This window comes from Muntiacus reevesi, chromosome 4 (genome assembly GCF_963930625.1).
Source record: "Muntiacus reevesi chromosome 4, mMunRee1.1, whole genome shotgun sequence".
Lineage (NCBI taxonomy): Eukaryota > Metazoa > Chordata > Mammalia > Artiodactyla > Cervidae > Muntiacus > Muntiacus reevesi.
In genome coordinates this window covers 50,391,719-50,405,632 of record NC_089252.1, presented here as the reverse complement: position 1 = coordinate 50,405,632, position 13,914 = coordinate 50,391,719, and the positions used below count along the sequence as shown (strand labels likewise).

Here is a 13,914-nt window from a genome sequence, read left to right as displayed (position 1 = left end):
GAACCCGGGTCTCCCGCATTGTAGGCAGACGCTTTACCGTCTGAGCCCCCAGGGAAGTCAACAATTCTACAAAAGGGGTCCTAAAGTGAGACTCGGGGAGATGAAATAACTTGCTCAGGCATCTCCATCAGAAGGCTGGGTTCTCAACCATTCTGTTCGGCTGTGGGCATAGAGGGATTTAGGAAAACAAAGAAATGTGGAAGCAGGACAGGAGTATATATTTCTCCACACAGGTAAACATGTGCCCCGACACGCTGGAAGAGAACTCACATCTTCTTTCGGACTTTCCCAAGAAACTGAGTGCAGAAAGTCCGGGCCTTCAGTCTAAAGAGCTGGTGCTCTAAATATTTTATCATACTATTTTTTGGAATTGAGTTGGAAGTATCAAAACATGCATGGAACGGAAGTTGTTTTAAGTGTTGTTTAAAGTTGTCTGAAGGGTTCTTAGTGCTTGTTCCCTGTTGAATTGAGTCAAAATAGCTTAGACTGATAATTATAAACTGACTTGGACGAATGAACTATTCTTTAAAGGGGAAAACTCTTTTCATACTTAAACTATGCAGTTGTGAAAGAACATATTTTTAGTAATGAGAATTACTGAACATAACAATTCTAAATAAAATATGTGGACACAGTTTCTTATACATGCACTTTGACATTAGCACACAAACTGTTATCGCTCAGATTAATTTACATTTCTTAATATGGGGCTGACTTCCTTTTTTTGTTCCAACTGAAAAGCAAAATTAAGCTTTTTTTTTCAGAGTTGAAAACACATTCTATTTTTCACATAGACCATTGGTGAGATTTATTTAAATAGAATGAAGAACTGGGTAATATGGCTTATTTTATCCTTTACCCCGAAGTATATTTTTTTCTATTAGAACTTATTTTTATTCAGACAATTCCTATTCTGGATTTTTTTCTTCTTAAACTTATTATCTGTTGATTTACTATATGCTTATAAACAACTGTTAATAACATAATGGAAGTCATCATGTAAACAAATCAGAATCTCCAAAAGTACTGAAATAGAACCAATGTAAAGAGGTCATAACACTGAGTGGAGAGAAACAAAAAATTAGAATGAGCCAGCCTCAGTTTGAGAAGGTCTGAGAGAGTAACAACTGAGTATATCAGATTCTGGGGAGATTTTATGTCCCTCTTTTTTTTTCCCCCATATTTGTCAGCTCAAATTGAAATTCTGTTCACTATTGTAGAAAGAGCAATTTCTTGGAGAAAACAAGTCTTTGACTTAAATTTAAACCACATTTGGAATTTTCACATTACCTTTTCATTTTCTAAAATTCAAAAAGTAACTCACATCAAATAAGTGTGCCATCCGAACTGCAATTTCCATGCTTATGTCTGTACCAGAGAATGACTGAATTGCTTTGTTAATTTACACTGGTGCTATCCACTTTTGGTATATGCAACAATGAAGAAACAAGAGTGACTCTTACATGTGCCTAACCCAATGGTTCAAGTTAATTAGACTATAATGTGCACATTTTTAGTTATACAATATTTTTCATAATAATTATATGCTATGGAGACATCTATTAAAAGCCTAAAGTGATCATTTAAATGCAAAATCTCTGATAGAACTCCATTATATTTTTCATACTAAATTAACATTACAGGCTTCTAATGGATGCTTTAATTAGGCATCGATGTTATCTGTAATATTTGGCAAAATAAAATCTGTCACTGTGAAATATTCATTAAGTTCAATTTCCACCCGTCAATATCAAGTGTTTTCTGAACCTTATGATTTAAGTAAGAAGCTAAGAGCTAAGTGAGAAGCTAAAAAGCCTTAGACAAGCCTCCTTCCTATGTTTCCTAGGAAAATACATGGTCATTAAGTGTCTTTTGTATTTTATAATTGCCCAACAACTGGCTTCTTTTTAGTCATTTAGGCTCAAAGGCGTTCCATTAGGAGGTTATCCTAATGTAGCACAGAAGGTCTGCACTAATTGGAATACACATCTTTCAGAATGCAACACACAGGAAATGTGCTGGGGTCTGTATTTGTAGGCTCCATTAGAAGAATTCCAAGGTCAGCAGGGGTAAGAGGAGACAATCAGAGAGGGTCAGGAGTCAACTGAGATGCTGGGACAGAAACCTAATACATAAAAGGTTTGAGTGGCATGCGGGGAGGTAAGCCACGGCAGGCCACGCAGAGCAACACAGGAAATAAAGCCGAGATGCCTACCAGTAATTTTCCCATTGGCTTCCAAGGGGGGCTGCCAGCTCACGATGACAGTGCGAGGCTTCCCTTCTCGAGTAATGACTGTCAAATCCTTAGGAGCAGAGGTCGGGGCTGTGGGATGAAACATAAACATGGTCTTGCAATTGGATGTGAAAGAAAACAGACATTTATGGGTCTTCTAATCATGATGCTGACACACAGAATCTATCATGCCATATATCATGCTTATTTTACCATGGATGATTTAAGTATCTGAATTAAGCAAAGACACAGAAATTAATATTTTCCAGGAAGTTAACTACCTTTCAAAGGTGAGAATATAGAGAGGAGAATGGAATATGTATGACTAAAGAGAAAAGTATAATTGGCATTTTCAAGTGAGTGATTCACTACAATTCAGGAACCATTGTGAAAATTAGCAAGATCAATGTCTACATGTCTCCGAGAAGCAAAAATTCTGTTACAATTGCAGGATTTGTAAGTGAAAGTTCACCCAATGCTATTTTTCCTTAAAAAATGAATTTAAATGCAGGTCACAACATCTTGCTTAGGTAACATCTAGTTATCTCCCAACAAGAAGGAAAAGAAATATTTGAAAATAGAGGAGACAAGGAATCTATGAGGGTCTTACTATCAACCTGCGTGTGTCTGCTCAGTCACTTAATCGTGTCTGACTCTTGGCGACCCCGTGGACTATAGCCCACCAGGCTCCTTTGTCCATGGGCTTTCCCAGGCAAGAATACTGGAGTGGGTTGCCGTTCCCTTCTCCAGGAGATCTTCCTTTCCCGGGGATCGAACCTGCCTCTCTTGTATCTCCTGTCTTGGCAGGTGGATCAACCTGGTAGGAAGTAAAGACGTCAAGAAACCCTGTCTTGCTTACAGCTACTCTTCTGAATGTTGTTTGAGGGGAGCAGAATTTGTCATCCCCAAATATTTTGCCTCTTTGGCATAAGAATTATCTTAAATTGATTATTTTTTTAAAAAAAAAGCAGAGGAAAAGTTTCGAAAAACAAGTAGAAGTTACCCTTTCATAAAAGAGAAACTTATATTTATAAGGTATCCCCCTTTATGTGCCATTGGCTTCCCCGGTGCTCAGATGATAAAGAATTTGTCTTCAATGTGAGAGACCCAGGTTCAATCACTGGGTCAGGAAGATCCCCTGGAGAAGGAAATGGCAACCCACTCCAGTATTCTTGCCTGGGGAATTCTATTGGCAGAGGAGCCTGGGGGGGCTACAGTCCATGGGGTCACAAAGAGTTGAACACAAGTGAGTGACTAACATTTCATTTCCCTCTTTGTACCAGGAAGACAAGGAGACAGAGCCCAAAATGTACATGAGGACCATGCCCTTGTTTATTGTGATGTGTCTGAAACTCCCCGTTACTGGCTCCCTAACCCCCCCAGCATCTTTCTCTTTAGCTGGAGGCAGTATTGAAGATGGTGGCCATTTGAGGGGGTTACTGTTTTCCTGGGTGTCTTCCCAAGAAATCTATACTATTATCTATACAAATAATCTATACAAATCTATACTTATTATCAGACATCTGTTTGTTTTCCTCCTGTTCATCTGTCTCTTATTACAGGGACTCTCAGCCAAAAGCTTGGAAGGATACAAAGATTTTTCTTCCCCTGTATGGTGCTCATCAAAAGTTTAAAGACACTTCAAAGGTGACAGCAAACTAGCCAATCTCATCCAGTATCTTTCAGACTTCCTTTGACCTGATTGCTCACTGGCTATGCTTTGAAATGCAGTTCCTTTTGCTTCCAGGTAACTCACAGTGCCCCGATCTACGGTCCATAGTCTTTTTCAGTTACCCTAGATGTGACGTAGGCAGTTTAGGAACGTACCTAAGTTCCACACTGGGGTTCAGAGCAGTTTCCTGATCTCTGCACAGGAGTGCTTGTCTATTACAATCGCCTACTGTGTACTACAAATCGGTCCTAATTCTGAATGCCTCTCCACACTTGCAATTCTCTTCGGCTTTTCTATTGACTGTATAGCACAGAATCTGAGCATCACTGACTCTATTTCCAGCTTCTCTTACTAAAAGAATTCCAGACAGAGGGACCCCAAGCATTCTCATCTATTCTACCATTTTATTTCCAATACCCCAATTCTCAAAGCCACTAAGATTCTAAATTAATCAGAGCTGTACTAACTGTAATATCCTGACAAAGTACTTACTGTACTTAAAGTTTTTTTGGAAAAGAAAGAGGAAAAGAAAGAAGGACAAGGAAGAGAAGATCTTTGAGTAAAAGTGAGGTGAAAGTCGCTCAGTCGTGTACGACTCTTTGCGACCCCATGGACTATAAATACAATGGAATTCTCCAGGCCTGAATACTGGAGTGGGTAGCCTTTCCCTTCTCCAGAGGATCTTCCTGACCCAGGATTCAAACCAGGGTCTCCTGCATTGAAGGTGGATTCTTTACCAGCTGAGCCACAGGGGAAACCGATATTAAACATAGTTTCATATATATCTTTTAATGGAAAGAGAGAGAAAGAACATTCTTGCAAAAAGAAAAAAGATTTGTAATAGTGAAACACTGAATAGGCAATGCTACCTTAGGGAAGGCTTAGTCACGTAAAGAGATCATTCGAGATATTTTCTAAGCCACAAATAGAAAGGTAATTTGTTGTTTACTTGATCAGTGTGTCCAACTGTTTCACAACTGCATGGTCTATAGTCCACCAGGCTCCTCTGTCCATGGGATTTCCCAGGCAAGACTACTGGAGTCAGTTGCCATTTCCTTCTCCGGGACGGTCTTCCTGACCCAGGGATCAAAATCATGTCTCCTGCATTGGCAGGCAGATTCTTTATTGCTGAGCCACTGGGGAAGCCCAGGAAGGTAATAGATAACCAAAAGTTAGAGCATTATACCAAACATGTGACCAAAGTATTGGACCTTCAGCTTCAGCATCAGTCCTTCCAATGAACACCCAGGACTGATCTCCTTTAGGATGGACTGGTTGGGTCTCCTTGCAGTCCAGGGGACTCTCAAGAGTCTTCTCCAACACCACAGTTCAAAAGCATCAGTTCTTTAGTACTCAGCTTTGTTTATGGTCCAACTCTCAAATTCATACATGACTACAGGAAAAACCATAGCTTTGACTAGATGGTCCTTTATCAGCAAAGTAATGTCTCTGCTTTTTAATGTGCTGTCTAGGTTTGTCATAGCTTTTCTTCCAAGGAGCAAGTGTCTTTTAATTTCGTGGCTGCAGTCACCATAGGATGCTGGGGAAGATTGAAGGCAGGAGGAGAAGGGGATGACAGAGGATGAGATGGTTGGATGGCATCACTGACTTGATGGACATGAGTTCGAGCAAGTTCTAGGAGTTGGTGATGGATAGGGAGGCCTGGCGTGCTGCAGTCCATGGGGTCGCAAAGAGTTGGACATGATTGAGCAACTGAACTGAACTGAAACCAAATATCATAAGACATTTTCCAATTTTGGGGTTAATTAAAACACTTGTTTTTCTAACTAACCTGTTTTTTCTTAACTGTGTTAAAATTAAAATTGATGCTTATTTAGAAAACAAATGGTGATGATTAGATTGCTTCACTGAATCTAGGTTGATATTCAAAAAATATAAAGTGATTCCAGCTTAAATTAGCAAAATAATACACTGAAGAGCTGGTTATTAAAAAAAAAAAAAAACCAAACCTAATGATTAATCTATTTCAGGTGCTGAGAAAAGTTTTCTTTTTCCTCAAGCCACGTGACTATTAGTAAATAGAGATTCTGGTATTAGAATCAATGCCTTAGATGTTTAGAATTATCATTCAAACTGCACATTGTTCCCTCATACTTATTTAAAGCATAAATAAAGTAAATTTATTTTATAAATTGTATTTAAGGGTTTTTTTTCATTTGTTTTTATTAGTTAGAGACACGTGTATTTAACTTTATTTGGCTGCACGGGGTTTTAGTTGCGGCTGGCAGGATCTTCTCTGCGTCATGGGGGATCTTTCGTTGTGCTGCAGGAACTCTCTGCAGGGAGTGGGGGCGTCAGACTCAGTAGTTGGGGCACATGGGCTTAGTTGCTCCTGGCATGTAGGATCTTAGTTCCTGACCAGTAACGGAACAGCCACCGCCTGCATTGTAAGGCGGATTCTTAACCCCTTAAAAATTAAGGAGTAGTAATTTCTTCATTCATTTTTTCCCATCATAAACATAAACACACACCAACATCTTGGGCATTTGTGTTTGGACTGCTCAGATGCTACCCTCTCCTCCTTCATTTAGAGAAACACGTGACTTTTTCCTTTGGGGGACAAGGTCTGCTCTCTGTCACGTGAGCTGGGAGCAACATCAAATAGGAGTTTCCTGGCCTCCATCTCACTCTCTGTAGCTGTGTGATTCTCTCTTCTGGGAAACTGAATGTTGACAGAAGAAAGGAAAACACACGGAGTCAAACCACTGTAATCGTAACACCTTGCAGGGAGTAAGTTCAATAGTTCCTCGTCTCTAACGCCTGGGGATGCTGCTGCTTCTATCCCTTGCCAAGACTTCATTATTTAAGCTATCCTTCCAATTATTTTTATTTTACCTAAATTAACTAAAGTAAAATTAAGGATTTATCACCTGGACAGAAAGCACATTTCATTTCAAGTATTTGTCAGCTGCCATTATCCTTATTATGAGCAATTTCAGCACAAGTGCATAATATATGGCCCCATAGAGTCTTTGCATTATCACAGAATTAGAAGCAAACTTCAGAGCTATTTCATTCACTTCATTTTCATCTCACAGTTATAAAATGTGCAGACACTTGCGAATTACTTCTTGCTTCTCATCATCACCCACGAATCTTATCCATAGGCTATTTACACCTTTGTCCAGATCATTATCTGTTTTGACAATCACCCTTTCTACCACTCACATTTCTAAAAGTTAATATCTTTCTCTCAGCTATGGGTCTCAACACTGACCTCCTTACAAGGCTAGGAAGTTCAGGAGAAATCAGTAGGGTTCATTTATCAAGTCAGATGTTGCTGTGCGTTTATGTTTATGATGGGGAAAAATGAATAAGGAAATTACTACTCCTTTTCTTTCACTCACGGAGGACCAAATATCTTACTGGTTTACATTGAACTCCTTTCATCTCCTTTTAGGTTAAAAGAAAGAGCATGACTTTTATTCATCCCACAATGTATAACTCTCCCTGAGAAGCTAAGAACATGGGCATCCTGGGCAGATTTCTGGGAGAATGATTTTGTATATGTAAACACATAAAATAGAAGAAGAAGGTGTTGAAATTAAACAACTAGGAAAAACTTCTTACAGAAAGAAGTGCCCCCAGAATTGTAAAAATATTCCCAGTGAACTCAGAGTCAGGGTAGCAATCTGAAATTAAAATTAGAGCTGCCATGCTATGGGACAAATTCAAAAGGAAAAAGAAATTCAGCTTACTCAGATAAAAGTTTTACTGCCATATGCTTTAACATTTGGAAATGTGTGGTACAGTTTATCCCCAAATATGATGTAATAATACCAGGAAAGCAATTAAAAAGTATGTTAAACCCTGTTTCCTTCAGATGTTGGATCTATGTGAACTATAATTGCCAAGTGCACTGCAAGTCTGCTAAGGTTATAAACTCAACGTTTATGACCCACAGTAAATGTGACTGGAGAAATTTATAGTGAACTGCATTCACTCTTGATTTGAACTATTGCAAGATGCATGAAAGTTTTTCATTGTGTTGCCTTATTTCCAAACAGTGAACATGACTCCCTAGAAATTTCTTCCCAGTCAACTGTGTATGTGTGTGTGTGTGTGTTAGTTGCTCAGTCATGTTGATTTTTTGCAGCCTCACGAACTGTAACCCACCATGCTCCTCTGTCCACGGGATTCTCCATGCAAGAATACTGGAGTGTGTAGCTATTCCCTTCTCCAGGGGATCTTCCTGACCCAGGGATCTCCTGCATCACAGGCAGATTCTTTCACTGTCTGAGCTGCCAGGGAAGCCCATAAGGTAAGCATCCACAAGCCTACAGCTGTAATGCAATTTTTCATTTTGCATCTAATCTCTTTCCAAAAAAGTAAACATCTACAATGTCTGCTGATCAAGGACACACATGCACTGGACAGAGAGAAAAATGCGTTTACTTCAATGTATCGAACAGCAGACTTATATTCAGAAATCCTCAATTAGTGTACAAATTAAAACCAGATTACTTATTCCACCGGGGACTCATTTTCTTCTTATCTAGAGTAGGAAGAACAGTATTTGATATAAAAGTACTATGAATGATTTTATACATGATTAACTGTAATTTAGACATCATAGTGCACACACGTTCCGGATTCCTCGGAACCTAGAAAATCCCCGCGGCCAATAGCCAGTGGAGAAGCTTCTTCACCTACCTGCCTCATACGTGGTGGCATGCGCAGTCATGCTCCAGGTACTGGACCTCCTGTTTTTCGTGACCATGACGGAGAACTCATACATCGTGTTTGGTTTGAGGCCCGTCGCCGTGTAACTCAGGGATGTTGTGTCTTCTGACTACACAAGTGGGAAATAAGAAGAGACAGAAAAAAATGAACTCTGTCAACTTGGTAAATCAAGACACAAAGGAAGACGATCCAAAACAACAAAAAAGGTATTTATTTCCAAACAGCAGAAGACCCAGGACAAAGCACTGACTTTATTTCCTTTCTGTCCCAGTTTACACTGGCTGATTGTACATCTAAAACATAATCGATAAAATCAGGTGTTATGTTGTTCAAAGGGGCAGATAGCTGATAAATTTTCCCAAGTGAGGCAATAACCACAGAAACAGCACCAATTCCACTTTCTTCTGTCAGTTCCATTTGTAAGGTTATCTGCACTGACTGGAACTTCAATTTATTTCTAATAATTGAGAACTTTTTTCAGAGGTTTTAATGTTTTATATATTTCACATAAATTATTATGATTATTTTCCATAGGTAATAAAATGAATTTTTACATAGCTAATGCTTATGATTTTTTTTAAAAAGGCTTTATGATACAGACTTTTACTGATGCCAGGGTCTATATAGCTATTATAAAGAAAATGGACAACAGTAATATTGTGCTGAGTGTTTTTCTTTCTTTATGAACAGATCACATTAAACATAGACTGAAGTATGGTCATCAGAGCAGTTAATCAGGAAGAGAGCAACAAATCAGATAAATATTAAATGATTACATTAGTGTTAATATTTTTCATCTTCTGAATCCATTATTTACCTTTTAAACAATAGGTTAAGTATATTTTAGTAGAAAGTAAATTATCTCTCTGTATTGCTTACTCAATAGATCAAAATTATAACAAAGAAACAGGTTAATCTCCTAGGTTAATGTGTATTTTCCATATGATAAGGGAAATTTAAAACTACTTATGCCTCTTATAAATTTCAATTTATGATTGCTATTTGATCCTTGATCTTCTTCCAAGGTTATACATTTACTTTTAGGTTTATTACATTTGTTGTATTTCCATGTCTAGAAAAATCAAGAAAAACGTTTTGTCTCCACCTATGTCGTAACTATCTCCTCCCTAACTGTCCTGGTATATCTTTCTTATTCTACTATGAATCCTTCTTAGATTATAGCTATGAAAATCCTACATTTCATTACAAAACCAAATAAATATTTGACTGTACTGATAACATTTCGACGATGTGCCCATCCATCCTATTAAAGTGATGGCCTCATAAACATTTATCAGAAGCTCCTCTTTAAAAAAGTCATAAAAATGTGAGCCCTAAATAAATGCAAAAATACTTTATAGACTCAGAAAGATGGAACCCCATCAAAAAAACATGAAATGGGCAGCTAGTATCTGACTTACTGATAGATAACTTCCAATCTTGCCCTCCTTCCCTGTCATGATACCACTAAGTCTTTGAAGTAGAAAGATGGGGAGAAATGGGGCAGTGAGATATAGTTTGGCTAGGAAGGAAGGACAGACTTTAATAAAACTTGCCTCTTTGAACGTAGACACGGCTGGCATTTGGGAGACAACCAAGTAATATTGTCCTTGCTTGTATTCCTAAATGATACACTTGCATCTTAAGTACCATGAATTCATCGAATTTTCTCAGGAACTTTATGGAAGGTACTGTTCATCATAAATCATTAGCCTGGAAGTACTCTGGAAAGTCATGACTGTGTGTGTGTGTGTGTGTGTGTGTGTGTGTGGTGTGTGTGTGTGTGTGTGTATGAGGGAGACAGAACACAGAATACACAGGTACTACCTCTCTGAGCCTCGGTTTCCTCATTTATAACATAGAAATAACCATAGCACTGATCTTAACAGTACTAATTAAAGTGCAAAAGTAAAACATATTATCTGGTTCAGAGTAGGTACTAAATAAAGGTTAGCTACAATATTTTATGCATTGTCTAGTGTGAAATATAGGCACTGTATATGTCATTATATATACACATACCTACATATATATGTGGAATTTTATGCACATGACAAATTGTCCATTGAGCTGTAAGAATTTTGAGTACTGATACTGAATCTTGCATAACTTCGTATCTCCTGTAATACCCATGCTGTAATCAATAGTCAGTGAATGCATTTGAAAGGAATTTTATGTAAAATATCAAATGAGCAATCACTTTAGTAGACAATAAATTATATAAAAAATTCTCTATTTGATAAGGAAGGTCAATATAAAGTTTTGGGCAATCAAAATATGAATGTCTGGCCTGATGTGGGACTAAATGAAGTAGAAAGTCTTCCTGTGGGGCGTGGTCTGGATAATGCCATCAGGTCATCTGAGTTCCAGCTCTAGTTTGATGGGGAATTTCATCAAGTTGCACAACCTACCCATAAAGATCTCTACATACATACATAGCTGTAAAGAATCTTACTTATCCTTTTTATAGTAGGTGCCAACACCCCAATCACATAGATGACAAAAATGAGGTTGAACAAATTAAGTAACAGGACAGGATGCAGCAAAGCCAGCTTGTAAGTCCTGCTCATTTCACTCTAAGTATGCATTTCCCCCTCTGTACACTGTGCATTCTCTGCCTAGCTTATAAAGCTATAGTGGAGAGTGAGATGAAGTAAATAGATGATAGCGGGCGTGAAAAGTTCAAAATGCAAAACCAAACCATTCTATTCCTATTCTTTATAAAATTTATTGTATGTCCATTCTGGATTGACCAGATATGGTCTATATTTATCCTGCTCTCCAAGTGAACTAACTCTCCCCCTCTAACCCTTCTTCCCAGGGTATGGGTGCAGAGTGTGTATGTGTGAGAAAGGTGATGAAATGTTAGTGCTTGAAAGCCTTATTAGGTCAAAGAAGGAGATGAGGAGAGAAACAGTGACAAGATTATTTTTATTCTCATACTTCAGCCCATAAGTGAAATCAGTCTTTCCTTGCAGAGGATGATTTTTGGTTGGATCTCTTTTGTAGGTATTCTTAGCGAAGCTCAATAATTCTGTCTGTTCTATTAACAATTCAACTAAAAAAAAATACTGCTTCTGGAAATTTTGGAGCTCAAATCATTCTGCAGAGATCATTGTCCCTTAGAACATTTCACACATTGGCAAGGTACCCATGGCCATTCTGTGAAATGGATGTATCCACATAGTACAGTAAAATTTTTAAAGTAGTCCTTTAAACATAGAATTGGGTAATCTGTATATAAAGAGATTTTTTAAAAAGTGTTCTGTTTCATTTATTGTCTTATCTGATAATGTTATCTTTATTTATGGTTCTGCTGTGTCTTAAATCTGATACTGTAAGAAGATGGATAGGACACTTATTTCGATGATACTATTTGGACTAGGCTGGAGAGTTCTTACAAGTATCTGACCTCGCAGGGAGGCTGAGCAAAGGAAACTGCTTTTCATTTGGTTTCAACTAAAACCTGATTCACTATGAAATGCGAATTTTATGCCCTTTAAAAGTTGAATAAAACTAGAAGCAGAACTAGCATGACTACCAGAAAAAAAGAGGCAGACTTATGAAATTATTGGTGGATTTTGCTTTAACTCCAGGGTCTTTAGAGTCAGAAATTTCCAAAGGACACTTTAATCCCCCCCACAACAACACTGGCTTGAGGCTGGATTAAGCACAATGGCAGTTCAGTGGAAAGAGCACTGGATAAAGTATCAGGAGATCCAAATTCTCCTTGAAAGCTAACCCAGTAAAGTGGTGCAGAGGAGGGATACAGGGGAGTATAAAGATTCTGGAATGCCAGGGTCAAACTACTGCTCCCTCCGTTGCTGGGTAACATTTGGGCTCCTTGTTTCTCTTCTGTTTTATTGAGATATAATCAACATACAGCACTGTGTAAGCTTAAGATGCACAAGTTAATGGTTTGACTTACATACATCATAAAGTGGTGACCACTAAACAGTAAGTTTAGTGAATACCCACCATCTCATAGAGATACGAAATTAAATAAAGAGAAACAATATAGTTTGCTTGTGATTAGAACTCTTAGGATTTACTGTAACAACTTTCATATATAACACCAATCGGTGTTAATTATATTTATAATACTGTATATTACATCCCTAGTACTTATAACTGGAAGTTTGTTCATTTTGACTGCCCTCCCCTCCCCGCTTATGCTCTTATTTTTAAAGCTACCTTCTTCATCCTAAATGGGCTTTGCTTGTGGCTGACATGGTGGAGTCTGCCTGCAAATGTAGGAGATCTGGATTTGATCCCTGGGTCGGGAAGATTCCCCGGAGAAGGGAATGGCTACCCACTCCAATATTCTTTTTTTTTTTTTTTTTACTTCACTTTTTTATTCTCTGCTGAGAATCACAAAATGATTTTGGAGTTACTGGGCCAATTTCTTACTTAGCCAAGAACATTTTTATATTTTCTAAATTTTAAAATAATGAACATGCCTTTTTTTCTAAAGAAAAAAAGTGTTTAGAAGAAAGGAAAGGCATCACAATGGCATAAGTATAACAAATGACAGAAGGACCCTTCCTGGCTGAGGCGAGGGTAGGAAATGTGCGCACTGCTGGAATCATGCACCTTGACACTGGCAATCTTTGGAGGGGCTCGCTGTCTCAGCCTGAAAAAGAATGGATGTGAAAGCACATTTGAAAGCCACTCCTGACACTGATGTGACCTTCTGAGACTCAGCTCTGATCTTTCCCTTTGGAAAGGTCAAAACTGAGGTCAAAACTTCCTTTTGGAAGATGGGTCTCTTTAAAAAAAAAAAAAAATTTATTTAATTGTAGGGCAATTACTTTGCAATGTTGTGGTGGTTTCTGCCATACATGGACATGAGTCAGCCACGGGTGCACACGTGCTCCCCACCCTGAGCCCCCCGCACCTCCCTCCCCACCCCATCCCTCGGGGTTGTCCCAGAGCACCGGCTTTGAGTGCCCTGCTTCACGCATCGAATTGGTCATTTGTTCTACAGTGATAATGTACACGTTTCAGTGCTGTTCTCTCAAACCATCCCACTCTCGCCTTCTCCCACAGAGTCCAAAAGTCTGTTTTTACATCTGTGTCTCTTTTGCTGTCTTGCATATAATGTCATTGTTACCGTCTTTCTAAATTCTATATATATGCATTAATATATTGTATTGACATTTCTCTTTTTGACTTAACTTCACTCTGTATAATGGGCTCCAGTTTGATCCATCCCATTAGAACTGATTCAAATGAATTCTTTTCAATGGCTGAGTAATATTCCATGGTGTACATGTACCATAGCTTCCTTATCCATTCGTCTGCT

At 38.3% G+C, this 13,914-nt stretch overlaps 1 protein-coding gene across 1 annotated transcript in view; it reads right to left on the bottom strand.

Annotated features, from left to right (window-relative positions):
* Positions 1 to 13,914, bottom strand: part of DCC (DCC netrin 1 receptor) — an 828,232-nt gene that overhangs the window by 139,316 nt on the left and 675,002 nt on the right. Inside the window, exons 20-21 of the mRNA XM_065934991.1 lie at positions 8,580 to 8,718; positions 2,216 to 2,323 (exon numbers count right to left, since the gene is read on the bottom strand). Of these exons, the coding sequence (XP_065791063.1) occupies positions 2,216 to 2,323; positions 8,580 to 8,718 (247 nt within the window). The remainder of the gene's footprint in view (positions 1 to 2,215; positions 2,324 to 8,579; positions 8,719 to 13,914) is intronic.